Here is a 23,855-nt window from a genome sequence, read left to right on the forward strand (position 1 = left end):
AAAAAAATAAATGGCTAGAATAAAATTCATCAAACTACGAACATAAATGGCACTCTGGTAAAATAGCACACACATGCAACAGTCAAATATTATAATGTACGCTAAAAAAAGTATGTATATTTCATCAACATGATCTGGCGACCCCCCAAATTTGTTTCGCGACCCCAAGGTTGAGAACCACTGGTCTAGAGTGTTATTGATTTCTGGAGTTTTTTCTTTTTTTTTAATTCATGCAGTCCTTGTATTTGAAGAGTTTAGTGGTGCTAGGCTAATGCTAGGCTAGTGCATGTCTATGGTAACTAGTAGCCTGCATTAAAAACCTCTTCAAATCAGGGGGTCGTCCTCCAAACGTTGCCATATCTGATTTGTAGAAAGCTCCTTTGTGAATTCCACGAACTACTGTAGATCCGGTAACAGCAGATCACTCCGCCGCTGCGTAGCTACAACCAGGAAGCTGATGGTGCTCAAATATAAGTTATTTTAAATGTAAAATGGTTATATTTAAACAATTATATCAACACAGACATTTATATGGGTAGTCTGGTGTTATAAGTGATTTGCCTCAGGTGCACTGTGCTTGGGTCAGGCTGTTTTAAATGCAGGCTACTAGTTACCATAGACATGCACTAGCCTAGCACTAGCCTAGCACCACTAAACTCTTCATTTTTAAGGACTGTAGAATTAGAAAAATACATATATCTCCAGAAATCAACAACACTCTGGAAAACTAGGAAATGAGGCCCTGTGTCAAAAATCCTGAAATATCCCTTTAACTTATCTGTACTTTTTACAACTATTTACTTGCACAAAAGTACTTTTCTCCTAATGGGTTTAAATAGGACATTTAAATAACTTGTTAGCAGAGGGAAAAATGCTGACGTGGTGCGAGCGAGTGGTCTGTATAAAGTATGCAGACATGAGCGTGGATGTTGCAGCAGGAGGTGCCGCGCTCTCTCAACTGTCTTCTCTAAATTGTAGCTCATAATAATTATGTTTTAGTGTAAGATAAAAGGGAACCGAGACAACAAAAACACAAAGCAAAGCAAAAACTGGGAATTCATTTCATTCCCGGCCCTTAAACTTTAACTTTCGGAGTTTGAAAATGCCGACTCGGACCAAACGGGAAACTGGGTCATGACTGAAGGGGCGCTTTGCGAACGGTCGTGAGAAAGCAAATTATTTAGGGAGGAGGAAAAGAAGACGGGGTAAAGGATAACGTTTTTCTGTGGCACTGATGGATGATCGTGGACAATGTGTTAAAAACTTCACATACAGTGTAAAGTGACCATTCATGTTAGTTTTAGACTTTGTTTACAAAAAAATATGTTATTGTTGGTCTGATATAGCAGGAGTTTACCAAACTTTTCAAGCTGTGAAGTACCAGGACCCTCCACTGTCAATTTTATAATCATTGACACTGTCATTGCATTTTTGTTACATTTTTGTTATTTTTTGCATTGCCATTTTGTCACTTTATAATTGCATTTTTGTCACTTTTTTGTCACTTTTTTTGTCACTTTTTTGTCACTTTTTTGTCACTTTTTTGTCACTTTTTCATCACATTTTTGTCTCATTTTTGTCTCATTTTTGTCTCATTTTTGTCACTTTTTTGTCACATTTTTGTCACTTTTTCATCACATTTTCCTCACATTTTTGTTATTTTTGCATTGCCCTTTTGTCACTTTATAATTGCATTTTTGTCACTTTTTTGTCACTTTTTTGTCACATTTTTGTCACATTTTTGTCACTTTTTCATCACATTTTTGTCACATTTTTGTCTCATTTTTGTCACATTTTTGTCACATTTTTGTCACTTTTTTGTCACTTTTTTGTCACTTTTTTGTCACATTTTCGTCCATTTATGCTCATTCAAACTGTATTTTGTTATTTGGCCTAATTCCACCAAAACAAAATGTGTCACGGAGATTACATCATGTCATGTTGTCCCTTTGACGATTTAAACACATTGAAGCTGCACATTACTATAGTTTTACCTAAATATATTCCACCTTTGTGACCATATGAAAGTGAGATTGAATCTGACAGATTCATCTCGCTCCCTCACAGAGTCCGGCCGGTTCTCGTCTTTTGCCTCGGAGCCGTGAAGCAAACCTTGCACCGGTCTTTCCTCAAAGTTGCATCAGGTTTCCACAGCGGCCGCCTCCTGTACAGCGTCCCCCACCTCCATCTGTTTCAGCTCCGCCGCGCTTTGATGTCCCGGCGGCAGATTCTCTTTCCGCGCCAGATGCCCTTCCCTTCGCAAACACTCGAGAACCGGAGGACTGGAAGAGGCGCTGTCGGGGTGGAGGCTTTTGACGATACTAGAAGTAGCAGTACTCAGTATCTATCCTGTGATAAATACTAGGCAGTATGTTACTAAACCATTTTAACACAGCGCTTCCTATGACATTTTAAGAGTTTTTTTTTTTTCATCTAATTGTGAAAAAGCCAAAAAAGCGATGGAAAAATGTCCTAAAATGTGAAGCGAGGAAAAAGATCCATTTAGATGAGTTTTGTAGGTAAAGCTGAACTGGATGAAATGCACTGTGTTAAGGTGGGGTTAAGAGGTTAAAGCAGTACTAAGTAACTCGTGCCCCTAGAGGCCATAAGCGCCACTGTAGGTGTCGTAGCATGTTACGTTTTTTTACTCATGAATTGTCCGTGAGAGTAAATACTACGCTGACAGAAAAGACAAAGGGACAGAGGGATATTGTTCATCCAATTACAAAATGGATTTTTTTTTTTTCACTTAAACCTGGCTGTAAATACTGTTTAAGTGGTGCTAGCCCGCAGTTAGCTCTGCCCGTTAGCCTGTTAGCTTCTTCTTCGTGATTCCATTAGTGTGTATTGGTGACTCCGGCCCAGGGGGAGATGAAAGACCCCCCAATCATCCCATTAACACTTGCATTACCCCCAGAGGGACTACGGAAAGGATTTATTGAGGTAAACAAATTACTTCTGCTTTAATAACCTAAATTTTAAGAAATACAACCTTTGACTTGAGGCCAATGCTTGTCTTTTGCCGCTAACCTAAGCAACTTTTCAGTGAGATCATTAAAGACTATGAGGCTTATGAATAGAAAGACAAAACTACATCAATGTGGTGTCGAAATTGGTGTTAGGTTTGGAGTTCTTTCCTTAATATCAAAATGGACTTTGACAATTCAGTATCGTGAAGACATAGTTCATGGATTTGCACGAGAACCATAAAACCATCTCGAAGACCCAGACATTTTTAAAGTTTTTTGTACCACACAATTGTTTTGCAAAGAAGAATCAGCGTTTGATCTGATAATGAATACGGACAGTTAGAGCCAGCTGGTCCGTTCGACACAGAATTCATAAAAATCATATCATAAAAATATTAGCTATCCATTTCATGGCATTTCTATCATTTCTGTGGTTTCTTTATCACTAACATCTTGCGAGTGCAACGGTTAGCGCTCGTGTTTCACAGCAAGAAGGTCCCGGGTTCAATTCCCACCTGGACGGGGCCTTTCTTTGTGGAGTTTGCATGTTGTTCCTGTGACTGCGCAGTTTTCCTCCACTAAAAACATGTGCAATAGGCTAGGATGAATGATGTGTGTGAGTGAATAAATGGTGGTGGTCAGAGGGACCGTTGGCGCAGACGTGACAGCACTTCTGTCAGTCTCCCCCAGGGAAAACTGAAGCTACACACGTAGTTTACCACCAATAACTGGGGGTGAATGTACAAGTGTCTCATGTAAAGCGCTTTGTGACCATGTCTGTGAAAGGCGCTATGTAACTAAAGATCTTCTTCTGTAAGATGGTGTTTTGTGGCCACTGGATGTGTATCCGATCCACAAAAAGCACAAAACGTGACTTGAATATGAGTTAGCATTTAGCTCAGAGGACACTTTTAGACACTCATTTGTTTCTAAATTAAACTCTCCTTCATTAATGATTTCTAACGAGGCTTTGACCTAATTTAAATGCGGTCGATGGTTGACAACAGCTGAAAACATCTGGATCGTTCATAATTTGCGATAACAGATGGCTAATGCTAACGGCTATAGGAAAAATGCATTGAGCAGGCTAACAGATTCTGAAAAGTTTTCCGAAATGGCGGACTTGCTAACTGTCCACATACTTTAGGATCGAACTCCGCTTCTCATTTTTGTTTCTATGCGTTAGCCCATGTAGCCGTTAGCCATCAAACATCGCAGGTTATGAGCGATCCAGATGTTTTCAGCTGTTGTCAACCCATCGACCACATTTAGGTGAAGTCAGAGCCTAGTTAGAAATCAGTAGCCTTTTGAGATTTTGCTTAAAAGTGGCCTCTGAGCTAAATGCTAACCAAAATCCAGTCAAGTTTCTGCTTTTTGTGGAGTCTGAGCGTTTTATAATATGCTAATGCTGTGCTGTTGTTTCTATGTTGGGTTCCTTCACCTCAATCTTGGCGCGTACCATCTGAACTAATCTCATTTTCCTCTTCCTTTCTCTCCGCAGCCTCAACATGAATCCCATGACGCAGCTGTACTACAAAAAGGTCAGTCCCAAACGCTCTTTTCGTCAATACCTCCTCATTCACTTCAGCACGTGATTAATGTACGGTTTCCATGTTGTTGTTAATCAGTTACTCTCCAGTCTTTGTTTTGACGTGTGAAAGATTTCCGTGTCCAACTAAACGCCTTTCGCGGTTTGATGGATGGCTCCTGCTCCGATGATGTGCAGGGAAAAGTAACAGAGGAGGAATGGAAGATAGTGAGCAGTGTCAGGGTTTCCTTTGGTTAAATATCCTCGTTCCTTAATAGCAATGACACAGCCGATACTTTGCTTAAAGGAACAAATTGGAGAGTTTGTGGTGAGTAGCGCCTAAAAAGCAAACTATAATCTAAATCAGACGTTCCCAGTTGGTGGCTTGGGACCCGAAAGTGGGGAAATTTTCTCCTTTGTTTTGATCATGAGTTTGGAAGCTGGACAGTGTTTGACTCACAGTGAGAGAAACTGTTTGTAGTTTGTCCTGTAAGTGCTTGATAAGATGCGCGAGGCTGTGTGAGATGTTAACCTCTTACCCCCGGCCTTAACCGAGTTCATTTTCCACAGGTCAGCATTACCCAAATCTAAAGACTAGAGCCTATAGGCAAAATTTGGTCTAAAAAGATATTTTTTTCTCACATTGCTGCTGTGTTAGTCGCTTTTTTGTCAGTTTTTTGTCATTTTCGCATTGCCTTTTTTTATATTGCATTTTTTTTGTCACATTTCTGTGGATTTTTGTCACTTTTTCATCACATTTTTGTTGCATTTTTGTTGCATTTTTGTCACTTTTTCATCACATTTTTGTTGCATTTTTGTCACTTTTTCATCACATTTTTGTTGCATTTTTGTCACTTTTTCATCACATTTTTGTTGCATTTTTGTCGCATTTTTATTGCATTTTTGTCACTTTTTCCATCACATTTTTGTCGCATTGTTATTGCATTTTTGTCACTTTTTCTGTGGATTTTTGTCACTTTTTCCATCACGTTTTTGTCACATTTTTGTCACGTTTTTGTCACTTTTTCATCACAATTTTGTCACATTTTTGTCACATTTTTGTCACATTTTTGTCACATTTTCATCACAATTTTGTCACATTTTTGTCACATTTTTGTCACACATTTTTGTTGCATTTTTATTGCATTTTTATTGCATTTTTGCCACTTTTTCATCACTTTTTTGTCACATTCTTGTTGCATTTTCGTTGCATTTTTGTCACTTTTCTGTGGATTTTTGTCGCTTTTTTGGGGCTTTTTTGCCAAACTGGGGAAAATGTGCTTGGTTCATGTGAGGGTCAAGAGGTTAATGCAAAGAAGAGGAAGCGCTTGTTGTAGCACACGCTCCTCCGCTGACCAGTGTTTTCTAAAAGTGAAGCCTTGTATAGAGCGTGTTGTCTCTATGATACAAACATCGTCTTGATCAACGCTGTTGTTGCGCCAGGGGAAAGATCAGGCCCTGAATGTTCTACCACTAAAATCATGTCCAACAGCCCTGGATGAATGTGATGGATCCTGACACTGAGTTTAGACCACTGTATGTAAAGCACTCAGTTTGAACCACTCTTAACAACAACACTGATTGAGAGAGAAAATAGGAGAAGGAGAGTTTGGAGAAAGAGAGGGAACAGAGATTATTATCTGTAAATAATAAATGAAGCAGAGTTTGATGAATTCATTTGTGGAGTCTGTTTAAAGTTGTGGACAAACAGAGCGAGTTAAATATTAATGCGACTGTCTTCAGCCCAGAGTGGTTTTCATCTGCTCATTACTTTAGAAAGACTCTACATCTGAAGTTAAAGCTTTATTAAGGACTTGTTCTCTTAAACTAATAGAGCTCAGGCTTGTAAATCTTCTGTATTGTTCGTGCGTTGATGGTCTGTGTTGTTTCGCAGGCGACGTATTCGCCGTACAGAGACCGGATCCCACTGCAGATCGTCCGAGCTGAAGTGGAGCTGTCCGCGGAGGAGAGAGCCTACCTCACCGCCGTCGAGAAAGGTGCGTCTCAAAGAGCTTTAACCTTTTCAGAACGTTACCCGCTCACCCAAAGGTCTTTAAGAAAACTCTAGACAGGACATGGCCATAGGAAGACGTTGGCGGCGACTGTGACTGGCCTTTCTATCCAATTTAGTCAAATCGGAAACACCACTTGTTTCCTTCATACTGTTTATTATCTATTTTATAATTTCATGACTCTTAATAATGATAATTGTCACTGGCCATTCAGTTCTATTCAAATCAAATACAGCATATGTTAACTACTTTAAAGCAGAACTAAGTAACTCATGCCCCTAGAGGCCACAAGCGCCACTGCAGGTGTCGTAGCATGTTGCGTTTTTTACTCATGAATTGTCCGTGAGAGTAAATACTACACTGACAGAAAAGACAGAGGGATATTGTACATCCAATTACACAATGGAAATAATTTTTTTCACTCAAACCTGGCTGTAAATACTGTTTAAGTGGCGCTAGCCCACAGTTAGCTTTGTACATTAGCCTGCTAGCTTCTTCTGCGTGATTCCATTAGTGTTTATTGTGCTCCGACCCGGTGTTTTCTGGCCAGAGACACCAGGGGGAGATGAAAGACCCTCCAATCATCCCATTAACACTTGTATTACCCCCAGAGGGACTACGGAAAGGATTTATTAAGGTAAACAAGTTGCGTAGTTCTGCTTTAAACAGTATTTCTGATTTTTTTAACACAACATGACCAATATTGATTGAACATGGGTCAGTGATACAGTGAATGCAAACCACTGAACCCTGGGAATGAATGAAGGAAACAAAGCTAAGACGGCTAAACAACACGACAGACATTTCAAAGACACGATACAAGACTTCGAAGTAATAAACCAATCACAAGCAATCAATGGAAACGTTGCTCCTGGTTTTACGTTGGTGGCATAGAGGTTAGCCTCGCCACAAGATGACCGCCACATTTGCCACGTCAACGAGCCTCTAGAGTTTTGTGAAATAACTTTACTCACCCCCTCCTTCAGTCTCCAGGAAGTGCCCAAATTTCACTGCAGCTTCTTAAGTCTGATTTCAACTGCCTCGATCCATCCTATGCACCATCTGCCGTTGTTTTTGTTGTAAATGATTTCCATATTTATACGTTGTTCTAAAGGGGCTGCACCCCTGCTTTGTTTCTCTATAATAGATTGAAGTCCATTGTATATCTTGTATTTGCAGTCATTTTGTGAGTATTCTCAGTGAAATTTTATATTATTTCTATGAAGTATATTGAGGCACTGTATGTTTTGGCTGAAATAGACCAATTTCTTTCATTAACAAGTTCCCTGTTTTGTCCGATTGATGAAGTGTTCTTAGGGAATGCAATATGTGTGTCATTAAAATATATTATTTGGGCATTAGACTGGCATTAAAAATCCTCAAATTTGACTGGCTGCCTGTATAAACCTTGTTCTAGAGTGAAAGTGCATGAATTATCAGTGCTAAAGTTTGTTTAGCCTGCATTAAAATCCAACTTTTGAGTCGTGAACTTAACCCTGGTCCTCTGGCCGCTCACAGGAGACTACGCAGGCGTGAAACATGCCCTGCGAGAGGCCGAGGTCTACTACAACATGGACGTGAACTGCCTGGACCCGCTGGGCCGCAGCGCGCTCCTCATCGCCATCGAGAACGAGAACCTGGAGATCATGGAGCTGCTGCTGGACCACGGCATCCACACGGGAGACGCGCTGCTCTACGCCATCAGGAAGGAGGTGGTGGGCGCCGTGGAGCTGCTGCTGTCGCACCGGCGGCCCAGCGGAGAGAAGCAGGTGAGGGAGCGACAGGCTCACGACAGATGGTGCAACGTCCTAATTTATACACAAGAGCTCATGAATGTAGCGGAGAAGAGAGTACACAATCCAGCTCCAAAATGTTACCATCAGAGGGCTACAGTATCCACTCGAGCGACTTTAAGTGAACTCTCCAGAGGCCATTCTCTCCCTCTCCCTTTTCTTTTCTATCAGGTACATGAGCAGCGTCTCGTACAAATAAATAAAGAGCTCAGAATCCATGGCAGACAGTTCCTGGTGGAGTCACTAGCATCACGTTAAAAACATTGTGACCAGACTTCACTGGAGGAAATGTCCGTGTTCATCGAGGGAGATGTTTTTGTCTTGAAGCTTGTCTTAAATCTGCCTGACTGTATAAATAGTTTTGTTTTAAACATGAGGCTGGTGACGGTCCATCAGTGTTATGTGCATATTTATGTACATATTTTTGTTATTTTTGCCTATAGTAGGGTATAGGCCTGTCACGATAACAGATTTGAAGTTTCGATACATTGAGGCAGGAAAGTATCACGATTAGGGCAGGGTACCGGCTGGGTTTTTTTCGGTGCTAATTTTCGGTACTTTTTCTCTCCAAACGTCAATAAATGATCCACAGTGAGTCTAAAAAAGCCTGAACTCATGAGCAGCTTCAGCGCAAATGCAGAAGTGAAGCAAAGCTATAACTTACTCACACTTCAGTCATTATCAGAGATGGCAGAGCCGCCGTCTGAGCCAGGACTAAGCCAGGACTAAACCAGGACTTACAGTAAACTGGTTAAAAACCAGGACTAAACCTGGACTGAATAAGAAACTAGACTCTTAGACAAATAGAAAAGCAGTGACAACAAGAAACACATGGGCTTTACCTTTAGCTTTAGCTCCGCAGATCCTGAAGTTACTGCTGTTGTTACTAAACTCCAGCTGCACCAAATGGCACTGGGGCATTTGGGATCAAAGATTGTTTCTGGAAAAGGTGAGCTCTCACTCTGCATTAGCCATGTTTGGAACAGTTATGGTGCATTTTCAGTGACAGAGTGAGCGCTCTCACTATGTAACAGATCTGTGACGTGTGAGGAGCTTTCACTTCGTCGAACAGCAGTGAGTTTAGAAAAGTTTAGCTGAAAGAAAACGGTGCCTGATGTGGATCTGTCTCTGCGGCTCAGAAGGTAATAATGTCCTTTCTCTCTTTTTATCACTGCTTTAGTGGGAATTCTGCTCAAAAAATGAAGTTACAGGTGACGCTGCTGCGCCTGTTTTCTGATGTGCCGTGTTTGGACTTCCTCCTGAACGATATTTTTCCTATGCACATTATTTTAATTCAATTAAAATAACATAGGTGTCGAAAAAAAGTACCGTTAAGGCACCGGTACCGAAAAGCAGGTATCGTTAAAGTAGTGGTATCGGAAAAAAAACGAACGGTACCCAGCCTCAATCACGATATTATTGACTCTAAACTCTAAACCTAAAAGTGCATAATCATATCTTTAAAAAACACACAAGCTGCAATAAACATGAAACATAATGTAACTCTATTTGCTTCCATTAGGAATCAAGTTTTGCAAAGAAAAAATAGCCCAAAAATCTATTGTTTATCTGTTATTTATTGAACGATAAGTCGATATAGTAATTATATCGACTGTCATGATAGAGCTATGACAGCCCTAGTAGGTTAGGCGACGTCAGGCCAGATTGATGTTCCAGCTTGGATTGTTCGGAGAGAGGTCACACATTTGGAGCAGTATTTAGTCTATAGTTTGTGTTTCCATTTGTTTTGCTGTATTTTAGGGTTTGTTTGTTTTTTCCCGTTTTTTGTTGTTTGTTACTGGGGCTCTGTATGTAAATAAGCCGGTCTTTGGGCTCTCTGTCTCCGGCTCCTCGTTCAGGCACCTGGGCTCTGCGGTGTCTCACCTGTCAGTCTGCCCCAGTCTGCCCCGCTGCCTCTGCCTGGCAGGACCGTCTGTCCTGTTTTCACTTTTCTTTGGATCGGCCTCAGATTCTTTTTGACTTAATTCTTAGTTCAGTGAGTTTAAAAATGTTAAAGTTAGTATTTTCCTCCCCCTACTTGTTCAAGCCATGTCCTAATGTGTAGAATGAGCTAATATTCACAACAACTGCCTCTAAAGTCCTGCACTGTCACTCAAAAATGTGTTAATTCAGGTCTAAATATAGAACCTGCAGTTACACGTATGACCTGAGGTGGCAGTAGTGAGTATGACAATTACAATAACAATGACCAACTTGCATCTAGTCTCATTACATTTGCTTGAACTATTCACTGTTTCGACAAGACTCTCCTAAACCCCATTCGTTCCACATTTTAACACATTTTTCCTTTATTTTTCCTTCATTTTCCCTTTTTTCCCCCTAATTTTGAACTTCATTTCCCCCCATTTCTTCACATTGTAGGTGAACCCAATATTATACATTTGCTCACAGCTCTGTCTGGATGATTAAAATGCACTCGCGGGGCCCCAGATGTGATACAACATCACGTCTTCAAACCGTCTCCTCTGAACTTTGCGGCAACAGGACCGTCCGCTCCGCTGGTCGACGTCCTTTCACAACTGTTGGCAGAATCCGCCGCCGCCAGGAACGTAAACGTCTTCAGCTGAACTGCGCTCCGGTGTGATGTGTTTTTTGGCGCAGGGAGGAAGAGGAGAGGGAGCCGTTGTCCCGACGTGCCCCGAGACGCGATGTTTTTTTCTGAAGGCATTTTCACGCTGTGTTTGTGAGACTCGCGGATGATTGGCTCAGAGCGTTCTGTCTGAGCTGCTGCGAAAACTGTCAATTCAGCTCCGCTTCACGAGAAAGAGATCGAGGCTCGTCTCAAGTGCTACATGAGAACAATTTATAGGTCAGATCTGAGTGGGACTGAGCTTTAAACGGTCCTCAAGCTGTGGTACCGCGATTCTAGATTGGAGATCACTTCATATATGTCCTATACATTTAAGTTGATCTAGGCTTATACTTGATGGACATTTTTGGCTAGTTTCCGGCCTTAACATTTTATTCTGGAATATTAAAGAGGCACCAAGAGCCCCCACAGCTGCAGCACAGTGGAGGCGTCACAAGAGGTGCTATTGGAAGCAAAAAAGGGAACAAAAGAGGAGGTATCCGGGCAAGACTCGCAGCTAAGCCACACAACCTACTATTGTTCTGGCTAATGTTCGGTCACTGGAGAATTAAAACAGATTATATTGGTCTGCTAGGCTCTTCCCAGAAGGTGGTAAAAGACTGTTGAAGAGAAAGAAGGAGGTGGACCAGTGCAGGACACCACGCTCTGAAACGGGGACAAACCCAGGAGGATCAGAGGATCACTGAAGGCACAGGACAAACCCAACACCTGAACACATTTCCGTCGGTCAATTGTACAGCGACAAATAAAGCACTGACTTACTTTGACAGAGAAGTTTCTGTCCAGATGTCGAGGACCTAAAGTTTGCAGTAACGTGTTGTTCTAAATCCTGCGTCTTCACCAGATTTCACTAACATTCGAAAAGAGAATGACATTTTCAAATATTAAGGCGAGACACGGCAGGTGGTATTGATTTTTCACGCAGTGGTGGAAGTGGAGATTTTTCGCTAGTTTTCTCCCTTAACATCTTAGTTTTCATGCCAAAACTTACCCTGTACGATACTTATTTTATTTTATGTTTTGTCCGCGGTATTCATTCACAAATATTAACGTATTTTACATCCAGGTGTCCTGAAAGGCGTCCGTGATGACGCTATAACCCAAATATGGTATTTTTCCTTCTGCGAGACGCCCGGTACTAGCCTGGCCTTAGCCGTCCGTAAACTCGGTCAATTATCATTTCCCTACATGTACATCTGGGTCTGATTTCAGTGGCCGAGTTACAACATTCTGAGAGCGGGGGAGGCGGGGCTTGTAGGTGACGTCAAGCATTTGCGCCGCATTGGCTGGTTTGACAATGGCGGCGGATACGGATACAAAAGAAAAGGAAGGTCTTCAGTCCATTCTGGCTCAGCTTCCAAATATCCAGAAATTAAAACTGAAGCCTTGGAATGTGCAAGGAAGAGTTACGATAGAGTTACGATAGAGTTATGATAGAGTTATGATAGAGTCATGATAGAGTCATGATAGAGTCATGATAGAGCTATGATAGTCATGATAGAGTCATGATAGAGTCATGATAGAGTCATGATAGAGTCATGATAGTCATGATAGAGTCATGATAGAGTCATGATAGAGTCATGATAGTCATGATAGAGTTATGATAGAGTTATGATAGAGTCATGATAGTCATGATAGAGTCATGATAGAGTCATGATAGAGTCATGATAGAGTCATGATAGAGTCATGATAGAGTCATGATAGAGTTATGATAGAGTTATAATGGCTGCTTCACTCACTCGGGCGCATTACATACGTCACCACCAAACGCTGGTGAAAATCAGATCCAATGGTGTTAAAGGAGTTCACCCCTCACACCTGATAATGGAGCTCAAATGTGAAGGTCCAGACCCTTGTGCGAAATACGAGGGTCTGGTAAAACCAGGCTATATAAAAACATAAAACATAATAAATACACTGTTTCCTCATATTTATAAGTAATGTGTAGCAAAAGTTTCCATATTTACCTACAGCGTCTCGCCTTAATAATTGATATTTCTTCACAATGTTGCTGTATGAGACGGGTTTTTAACTAATACGTTGAGCCTGTTTGTACAGAGACCTCGTTGTGATGCAATATGTAAAATGCGAGAATGTCATTGCATGTTTCTGCTGTGACGTCATCTGCACACCCTCTGAGTCTGACATGAGGCTGGTGTTTACAAATCTAACACTGAATGCGCTGAATCCAGTCGGAGCCACGTCGCATTTTGAAATGTGCAGTTTTGCATCAGCGTTGCTTTATTTACGTAGGGAGGTTTTTGTTTCTGTTCGGCGCCGTAATGAGCAGCTCGGCGGGAAGCGGGATGGAGGGCAGACGGCGTTCATCGCTCCCCCTCTCTTCATCAGCTCTCTCTCTCTTCATCCACTCTCTCTCTCTTCATCCACTCTCTCTCTCTTCATCCACTCTCTCTCTTCATCCACTCTCTCTCTCTTCATGATGTTTTAAGCAGCGAGAGGAAGAACAAGTGGAGGACGTCAGCCTAGATTTGTTCTTAAAACTTACAGCGAAACGAATCGGGGACAAGGATTCAGCTTTAAAAAGAGCTGGATTTCATTTGTGTCGAGATGTCTGGAGTCGGAATAAAAACAGACCTCAGATACAGCACAAGAAGTCAGCTCAGGATTTTTAGCTGTTTTTCTCCCCTAAGATTTTAACAACATCTCCACTAAAGTCGCTCCTACAAACACAAAGTCCTTCTAAACAAATCTTATGAATACATTAACCAAGATTTAAACCTGGCTCGATCCAGTATTTAGCTTTTGCCACTGAAAATTAAATCTAAAAACATTTTTTTTCTCCAGAAAGTGACAGAAACGTAACAAAAAACAGACAAAAAACAGACAAAAAAGACAAAAAAAATAAACAAAAAAATCAAAAAATAGACAAAAAATGAACAAAAAAGAGAAAAAAAATAAACAAAAAAGAGAAAAAAAAATTAAAAAAATAAACAAAAAAGAGACAAATAAATAGCCAAAATATAAACAAAAAAGACAAAAAATAAACAAAAAAGAGACAAAAATCAAAAAGAGACAAAAAATGAACAAAAAATAGAAAAAATAAACAGAAAAGAGAAAAATATAAACAAAAAAGACAAAAAAAATAAACAAAAAAATCAAAAAATAGACAAAAAATGAACAAAAAAGAGAAAAAATAAACAAAAAAGAGACAAAAAAAATCAAAAATAGACAAAAAATGAACAAAAAAGAGAAAAAAATAAACAAAAAAGAGAAAAATAAATAAACAAAAAAAATAAATAAAAAAGAGAAAAATAAATAAACAAAAAATAACAATAAAAAAAATAAACAAAAAAGAGACAAATAAATAGCCAAAATATAAACAAAAAAGACAAAAAATTAACAAAAAAGAGACAAAAATCAAAAAGAGACAAAAAATGAACAAAAAATAGAAAAAATAAACAAAAAAGAGACAAAAACATAATTAAAATGTTACAAGAAGCAACTTGTTATAAAACTGCGCTCCGTGAAGGTGGTAAAAATGAGGTTAAAATGGTTAAATTCATATGAAAACTAACAGAAAACTAACAGTACATTTCCTCTCCACTTATGTCTATAATCTACAGCAGAAGTTCCAAATCGATCTCTCTACATTTCATTTTCCCCCTGTTCCCCTGCAGCGTCTCACTATATAAATGTTTGAAAGTTTAGGTTTAATGAGTTAAAACTCAACTCAAACAAAACAAGCGTTTGGCTAAACCCACATGAAAACACGTCGTGTAAATGAACCCTTCGAGATGTCGTAGGAAATAGCAGCCTCAGTTTTTAAAATAACACGCCACGGTATGTGTCAAGCTGGGTTTCCATGGAGACCAACCCTTGGCCGGAGCAGGGGATTGTGGGAAGGTTTTTTTTTTTTTTTTTTTTTGGACAGGCCTCAGAACAAATGTGCGCTGTTTGAAGCAGTTTGAGTTGGATTGAGTTTCCGTCGAGCGCAGGCAGGTGTCCGTCGGAAGTCACTGAGCGAGAAAAGCAAAGATTTCTTCAAACATAATCCCCGAGTGATAAAAGTGTAATCCTAATCTTAGCGCGAGACAAACGCGGGCAGTTTTATGGTGGAATTACGTGGGAGATAAAAGACTGATAGTCCTGGAGCTGTCCGTGGTGCTGAAACAGACTTGAGTTTTAATACCTACTCCCTGCCTGATTCAACACTGGAAAAAGGACCATCTTAACCTCTTACCACCCACTTTAACGAGCGCATTCCCTCCAGTTCAGGTTTACCCAAATCTAAATGCATTTGGACTGGAAATGCCTGGGGAATCAGAGTCTAAAAGCGTCTCAGTTTGTCATACTGGCTCATGTTGTAAGGTCCCGTGTAAATATTTCTACAGACGTCTGACCCAACTTCCGGTCATTCACATTGGTTTGAGTCAACAAACAACACGTTTTTCGGAAATGTGGGATTCCTTTTTTTCCGCCCCTGTTCACCTGCACCGTCTCACCTTAACCTCTTACCACCCGCCTAAACCAAATGCATTCTGTCCTCTTTGGCTGTTATATAGGCCTGTGTAACACCTCATTTGAAAGCTAAGACCCACAAAACTGATCTTTTTCCTCGCGTTGTTGCTGTGTTGGGTCACCTTTTGTATGTTTTTGTATTCTTTTCTTTTTTTTTCATTTTTGTGACATTTTTGTTTAGTTTTTGTCATTTTTTTGTTGAGTTTTTGTCACATTTTTGTTGAATTTTTGTCACATTTTTGTTGAATTTTTGTCACATTTTTGTTGAATTTTTGTCACATTTTGGTTGAATTTTTGTCACATTTTTGTTGAATTTTTGTCACATTTTGGTTGAATTTTTGACATTTTCTGTTGAGTTTTTGTCACTTTTTTGTTGAATTTTTGTCACATTTTTGTTGAATTTTTGTCACATTTTTGTTGATTTTTGTCACATTTTGGTTGAATTTTTGTCACATTTTTGTTGAAATTTGGTCACATTTTTGTTGAATTTTTGTCACATTTTTGTTGAATTTTTGTCACATTTTGGTTGAGTTTCTTGTCATTTTTTTGTTGAGTTTTTATCACATTTTTGTTGAATTTTTGACATTCTCTGTTGAGTTTTTGTCACTTTTTTGTTGAAATTTGGGTTAGGGTTGAATTTTTGTCACATTTTTGTTGAGTTTTTATCACATTTTTGTTAAATTTTTGTCACTTTTTGGTTGAGTTTTTAAATATTTTTTGTTGAGTTTTTGTCACTTTTTTTGTTGAATTTTTGTCAAATTTTTGTCAAATTTTTGTCACATTTTTATCGCGTTTACATCCTTGTTTTCTTCTCATTCTTTGTGGCTGTTTTGGTGCTTTTTTCCACAAGAAGCTTTCAGATTAGGGTAAAGCCAAACTGGAGAAAACAGGATCCGTTCAGGTGGGAGTTAAGAGGTTAAACAGTTTCCTCGACAAACCAAAGCAAAGCTCTGTGTCTTCAGGGTCTGTGAAGCACTCAGCCTAGACAATGATGTTCGGCTGCTGTTGTGCCGCTATAATAAAAAAAAAATATTACGTAACACGAGCGGTGCCATGTTCTTCAAAGAGAGAGACGGAGATGGAGAGCAGGGTCGGGGGAGGAGAGGTCTGAGAGAAGCCGTGAGGAGATAAGAGTCCGGCCGTTTCTCTGTGAGGAGCTGAGACTGAAGCTCTCACAGAAGCAGGGCAGCAGATATCACAGAGAGAAACGTCATCAAAGCAAGTCAAATACGGAGCTTGTGTAGTTTTCTGTTGGTTAGTAGTAGAATACAGAACAGAAAGTACACAGACGAGTCCCATCCTTTTAGATTTGAGACACAGTTACATTTATCTTCTCCTGCCGTCGCCATAAAACATCAGGGGATCTTCCCTCCGTGCACCACAGAGCGCTCGTGTCGGAGGCGTAGATCTGTTCCTTCCACGAAAAAGATTCCATTTTATGCCTTTATTTAAAAACCAAAGCTTGCACAACGACTCGATTTGTCCTCTGTGTAGAGAAGGGAACCCGTGGAAGCCAAATAGGATTCTTACGGTGTGTGAAATGTTCTTTTTTTGAGTTCCCGATGACCTACTTTTTAACTGGCTGCTCTTTGCTGTGGATTATTAAACAGTATCAGACTCCCACGTGACCGCACACTTTCACGTCCAGCACGTTTTATCTCCCATCCAAAATGTCCTCCGCTGAGAAGTTTGAGGAACGTTCGATGTGGGAGTTAACGGGAATGAAGAAGGAGACGGCTGCTTCTTTTCAGACAGGTATAAATTGGAGCATAAAACATTCATTTGATTCAGTTCTGCCACAGCAGAGATGAAAAGTCTCAAAGGAATCATCTTGGGCGCGTCTGACACCAGGGTTTAAAAGAGGACAGTGTTGGTGGTGAAGAGGGAGCCGAGTCGGGGCAAAGCTCTAGATTTACCGGTCGATCTGAGGTCTCGCCTGTGGTCATGAGATCTGGGTAATGAGAGGAGAAGATCGTTTGTGTCGAAATGTCTGGAGTCGGAATAAAAACAGGCCTCACATACAGCACAAGAAGTCAGCTCAGGATTTTTAGCTGTTTTTCTCCCTTAAGATGAGGTTTTCATTCCGCTCTTTAACAACGTCTCCACTAAAGTCGCTGCTGCAAACACAAAGTCCTTCTAAACAAATCTCATAAATAAATTAGCCAAGATTTAAACCTGGCTCCATTATTCAGCTTTTGCCACTGAAAATTGAATCTAAAAGCCTCTTGAAAGGCTTTTTTCTCCAGAAAGTGACAGAAATGTAGCAAAAAAACAGAGAAAAGATCAAATAAAATAAACAAAAAAGAGAAAAAATAATAAACAAAAAAGACAATAAAAAAACAAAAAAAATTAACAAAAAAGAGAAATATAAAGAACTAATAAATAAACAAAAAAGAGAAAAAAAATAAACAAAAAAAGAGAAAAAAAACAAACAAAAAACAAACAAAAAAAAGAGAAAAATAAAGAACTAATAAATAAACAAAAAAGAGAAAAAAATAAACAAAAAAGAGAAAAAAAATAAACAAAAAAGAGAAAAAAAATAAACAAAAAAGAGAAAAAAAATAAACAAAAAAGAGAAATATAAATAACTAAAAAAATAAACAAAAAAAGACAATAAATAAACAAAAAAGAGAAAATATAATAAACAAAAAAGACAATAAAAAAACAAAAAAAATAAACAAAAAAGAGAAATATAAAGAACTAATAAATAAACAAAAAAGAGAAAAAAAAAAAAAAAAAAAAAGAGAAAAAAAAAAAAAAAAAAAAAAAAAAAGAGAAAAATAAAGAACTAATAAATAAACAAAAAAGAGAAAAAAATAAACAAAAAAGAGAAAAAAAAAAAAAAAAAAGAGAAAAAAAATAAACAAAAAAGAGAAAAAAAATTAACAAAAAAGAGAAAAATAAATAACTAAAAAAATAAACAAAAAAAGACAATAAATAAACAAAAAAGAGACAAAAATCAAAAAGAGACAAAAAAGAGAGACAAAAACGTAATTAAAATGTAACAAGAAGCAACTTGTTAGAAAAACTCATCTGTTTCGGATGCCATGTTCTGGGCATGTCCTACTGGGAGGTCCTCGGGGAAGACCCAGGATAGTTGGTACACAGTGTACATTCTTCATCCAATCAGAGATGTTTTAAGATTAGGCACCCGCCCCCCACTCTCCTTAATGTAGTGGGACGGGTGCCTAATCTAGTCACAGAAGCTTCTTCTTCAAGCTCTTCAGGTCATAAAAGACACGATAACCTGGAGGGGACTAAAAAGACTCAGGCTCCTCCCCTAGTCACAGAAGACGAGGCGAGGAGCCTGGGTCTTTTTAGTTTTTAGAAGCGAAACGTCCTCAACTTTACCAGACCCAGTCCAGTCGATGATTTAACCTTCTTTCTATGTTAAGAAAAGTTGTGTTATGTAATAAGTCGGTATAAATAGTTCACCAATTGTTTATTCAACAAAAAATGCAAAGGACCATCATGTTTATTTAAGCTTTTTGATCCGATGATTTTTGATCGACCTGAAGTCCCATTGACAGTTTCATGAATATATCTTGAATTTCCCGCCCCTCTGCGACCCTCGCCTTATTGGAGTAAACCTCCCACTCCCAGCTCTGTTTTGTGAGTTCCCCCCCCCCCGTCTCTGTCTCTCAGCGGGATCCTGATCAGCGTATCTTGTTTTTTGTGACAGATGCCGTCTCTGATGATGGACAGCCAGTTCTCGGAGTTCACCCCGGACATCACCCCCATCATGCTCGCCGCTCACACCAACAACTACGAGATCATCAAGCTCCTCGTGCAGAGAAAGGTGACGCATCCTTCTACGGCGGGTGCTCATTTTGTCCCTCATCTAATCCTTTGCCCGTTTGCTGGGAGAAAAAACAAATTCTAGTCTCACACTTCGCTCTCGGGTCGATGTTTAATGCTAAAACCTGTCTTTGTCTCTCCAGGTCACCATTCCCAGACCGCACCAAATCCGCTGTGACTGTGTGGAGTGCGTGTCCAGTTCAGAGGTAACAAGATTTTTCTCAGTAATCTACAGCAGAAGAGTTCCTCCTCCCCCTGGCGTGTGTGATCATCTCCTCTCTGCGTTTTCAGGTGGACAGTTTGAGACATTCGCGCTCGAGGTTGAACATCTACAAAGCCCTGGCGTCTCCGTCCCTCATCGCTCTGTCCAGCGAAGACCCCATCCTCACGGCCTTCAGACTGGGCTGGGAGCTCAAGGAACTCAGCAAGGTAGCAATTTACACCGGAATATTAGACACCGGAGCTGTCCGTGGTGCTGACACAGGCCTGCGGTGCTGACATTATAAAGTGTCCGATTATGGGGGGGAAAAGAGAAAGAATTCCCGCTCAGGAATTTTACATGAAAAAGTTATTTCAGTTTCGGGGCATGAGGGGAATCGAGTAGACTTTCTGAAAATGGGAAAAAAGTGGGAAAAAGTGGGAAGATTGAAGGCAATATTGGAAAAAAAAAGTGAAAAATGAAAAAATGGAGGGAAAAAAATTGAAAGAATATTAAAATATTAGGACAATTGGGGGAAAACCACGTTAAAAAAAAATTGTTAAATTTGGGGAAATTCAGGGGGGGGAAATATATGGAAAATTTGGAGGGAAAAATGTGAAAAAAAAAGTGTTATTATTAACAAAAAGAAAGAAAAATGTCTGCCCTTTTGTAGCTAAAGGGACTATATGGAGTTTAAACATGTTTAAATTGTGTATTTTTCTCCCCCTACATGTTCCAGCCATGTCCTAATGTGTAGAATGAGCTCTGACCTGTTAACAACACCTGCCTTCAAATCCTGCACTGTCACTCAAAAAGGTGTTACTTCGGTCTGAATGCTGTCATGCACGAGCTTAATATAGAACCTGCAGTTACGTGTATGACCTGAGGTGGCAGCAGTGAGTATAAAATGCCCAACATGAATCTAGTCCCTTTAAAGGTACATTATACAACTTTTTATGTGAGGAAAAAAAGTTAATATTAGTGCGTATTTGACCCTTCATTGACCCAGCTGCTGTATGGGTGGTTCAGTTGGCTCTATGATGCTCAAAAAACAATTATATTTCAGGTTTCTGGTAGATTTTATGGATGGCATTTTTACATAGCCCTGGACACCGATCCATCAGCAGTGAAAACCTACTAGAAATGCCAGAAAACAATTCTTGGAGCGTCATAGAGGCCACTGGGATGGAAAGCAAAGATGCCATGTTAACCACCCATTCAGCCGCTGGGTCACTGAAAGCTCAAATACGCACTAATGTTAACTGTATTATTATTTTTTTCTATAATGCACCTTTAATGTATCTCAGAAAATCTACGTGATTCCCCGATTGATCCAAAATGTGAATAACTTTTTCCTTTAAAATTTCACTTTCCCCCCATAATCAGACGCTTTTTAGTTTCAGCACCTTGGACAGCTCCACAGGCCTGTATCAGCACCTTGCCCACGTATTGTTTTTTTGGGGGGGGTTTCAGTGGGTTTTCACTGCTGATGGATCTGTGTCCATGGTTATGTTTACTTGACATCCAAAAAAAACTACCAGAAACCTTCAAAAAAACTGAAAGTGTGTGTCAGAGAGGCCACTGGGATGGAAAACAAAGCAATTGCACTGATTTAGCACTGATACTTGGTTACCCAGCTTGGTAACACTTTACATTACGGGCCGGCAAGTCCGTGGTACTTACAGTGGTAATTACAGTGGTACTTATTGGTACTTATTGTGGTTCTAAAAGTGGTTACTAGTCATTGGGGTTAGGGTTAGGGAGACAGAGAGTTACTCTTAGTAATGAAGTACTTCTATTTACTTTGGTATTTTAAGTGATCGTTTCAAGTAGTTACAGTGATACATCTATGGTACTTACTGGTAATTCATACTACAGCAGCAATTCATAGGTAGTAAATGTGGTACTTCTACAAACAGAAGTAATTTCTAGGATTGTGTGACTATAAAACAACATAAAACAGCATGAGGGAAAACAAGAAGTTCAACCTTCATTACTACAAGCTACCACTGTTTTTAGAAGTACATGCCTTGTAATTCTCACTATTGTATCCTTTAAGTACCACAATTAGTACCACTGTAAGTACCACCATAAGCACCACTGCAAGTACCACAATAAGTACCTAGAAGTACCACTATTATTACTAGTATTTACCACTGCAAGTACCACCATAAGTATCTAGAATTACCACTGTAAGTACCACCATAAGTACCTAGAATTACCACTATTATTACTAGTATTTACCACTGTAAGTACCACCATAAGTATCTAGAATTACCACTGTAAGTACCACCATAAGTACCTAGAATTACCACTATTATTACTAGTATTTACCACTGCAAGTACCACCATAAGTACCTAGAATTACCACTATTATTACTAGTATTTACCACTGTAAGTACCACCAAAAGTACCTAGAATTTCCTCTGTAAGTACCAAGGACTTACCAGACCGTAATGTAAAGTGTTACCTTAGTTTTGCATAATTTAAACACAGTTTCAGGATTTTCGGTTAATGAGCTGGTTACAATTTTCAAAACAATAAAAGGGAATATTCCATAGAACTCTTTACGACCCAGCTCTCATTATCATGACATTAACTTCTACAATGCCATAAACCCATTTAACATCCTGGTCCGTCTGGCTCTGCAGGTGGAGAATGAGTTCCGTCAGGAGTACGAGGAACTGTCTCAGCAGTGCAAGCGTTTCGCCAAAGACCTCCTGGACCAGGCTCGAAGCTCCCGGGAACTCGAGACCATCCTCAACCACCGCGACAACGACCAGAGCGAAGAGCTGGACCCGAGGCAGTGCCACGACCTCGCCAAGCTCAAGCTCGCCATCAAGTACCACCAGAAGGAGGTAGGGGCGCGCAAATCTGATGTTTGTTTTCCGTATTGCAGCGTCTTGATTTGAGGTGCTGTGTTGAAATAGTTCACTTAACCTCTTAACTCCCGCCTGAACCGAGAGGATCTTTTTCCTCACGTCATCAGATTTTTTTTCCATCATTTTTTGTTGGGTATTCAACTCATTTTTTGTCACATTTTTGTCATTTTTTTGTCATTTTTTTAATCACATTTTTTTTCATTTTTTGTCAAATTTAAGTAATTTTTTGTCAAATTTTGTCAAATTTTTTTGTCACTTTTTTTGTCACTTTTTTTTTTTTTTTTTTTCGTCCATTTTTTATTTAAAAAAAATTCTTGTTTCATTTTGGTCATTTTTTTGTCACATTATTGTCATTTTATCGTCATTTTTTATCACATTTTTGTCACATTTTTTGTCACATTTTTTGTCATTTTTTGTCATTTTTTGTCAAATTTGTCTAATTTTTTAGTCACATTTTTGTCATTTTTTTGTCAATTTTTTTTAATTTTTTCAGCCATTTTATATTAAAATTTTGTCATTTTTCTTCTTACATTTTGATCATTTTTTGTCACATTTTTGTCATTTTTTTGTCAAATTTTTATCACATTTTTGTCATTTTTTCGGCCATTTTTTATTAAATTTGTGTCATTTTTTTGCACATTTTTGACATTTTTTTTTACATTTTTTGTCAATTTCTTGTGACATTTTTGAAGAAGATGAAGAAGTCACATTTTTGTAATTTTTTTGTCAAATTTTTATCACATTTTTGTCATATTTTTGTATTTTTTTTGTCACATTTTTGTCATTTGTTGGTCATTTTTTTGCCACTTTTTCATCAATTTTCCTCACTTTTTTGTCAATGTTTTCTCACTTTTTTTGTCACATTTCCATCATTGTTTTCGTCTCAGTTTTGTTGCTACTTTCACTGCTTTTTTTCCAGACGTTTTTGGACTGGGGTAAAGCCAAACTGGAGAAAATGTGCTCGGTTCAGGTGGGAGTTAAGGGGTTAAATCTCCATAATCTCACCCAAAACAGTCATATATCACACTTCCTCCCATGTCGTGCGGCTCTACTTCTCAGTAAAACAGCTTTGGCTTCGCTGACCTCCATCATTTTGAGCGTATCTTCCTCGGCGGCTGTGTGGTCCGGGATTATTTCTAGTTACGGCGAGATTTCAATTACGAGCCGGCCGAGCCCTCATTGTGATATCCCCGCTGAGACGCCCAGAGTATCCGGTATCTCTCTGACCAGGGACGGGCTCTGTATTGTTGTGGTAGACGCGCGAGGAAGTGTCTGGGGAGGTGGAAGTCTGAGCGGCGGAAGTCATTACCAGGACGGGGCCCCTGAGGACGTGTTTCTGCTGGGGGCGATTCTGGAGTTTTTAAAGCAGAGGGATGTGTTGTACTTTTGGTTTCCCCCAAGTTCAGTCTTAAGTTTAGGAATAACTTTCTTGGCTGTAAAAAACAACGGGTGTGGAGGCTTTTCTCTTTGGTCTTCAGAGCTGACATTGCTGCGATACCACCCCCTAGTGGTGAGGGGTGACTCCAAAAAGTTCATTAAAACATACAAACTAGGGATGGGAGGATAAACCGATTTGAATCGAGA

At 39.4% G+C, this 23,855-nt stretch overlaps 1 protein-coding gene across 2 annotated transcripts in view; it reads left to right on the forward strand.

Annotated features, from left to right (window-relative positions):
* The window catches only part of trpc5a (transient receptor potential cation channel, subfamily C, member 5a), a 179,824-nt gene that overhangs the window by 88,960 nt on the left and 67,009 nt on the right, over positions 1 to 23,855 (forward strand). For both annotated transcript variants that reach the window (XM_079579880.1, XM_079579881.1), the window contains exons 2-8: positions 4,471 to 4,510; positions 6,392 to 6,494; positions 8,028 to 8,278; positions 19,075 to 19,191; positions 19,334 to 19,396; positions 19,482 to 19,619; positions 22,041 to 22,247. In XM_079579880.1, the coding sequence (XP_079436006.1) occupies positions 4,478 to 4,510; positions 6,392 to 6,494; positions 8,028 to 8,278; positions 19,075 to 19,191; positions 19,334 to 19,396; positions 19,482 to 19,619; positions 22,041 to 22,247 (912 nt within the window). In that variant the 5' untranslated portion in view covers positions 4,471 to 4,477. The remainder of the gene's footprint in view (positions 1 to 4,470; positions 4,511 to 6,391; positions 6,495 to 8,027; positions 8,279 to 19,074; positions 19,192 to 19,333; positions 19,397 to 19,481; positions 19,620 to 22,040; positions 22,248 to 23,855) is intronic.

The sequence above is a fragment of the Gobius niger genome, assembly GCF_951799975.1.
Source record: "Gobius niger genome assembly, chromosome: 21".
Lineage (NCBI taxonomy): Eukaryota > Metazoa > Chordata > Actinopteri > Gobiiformes > Gobiidae > Gobius > Gobius niger.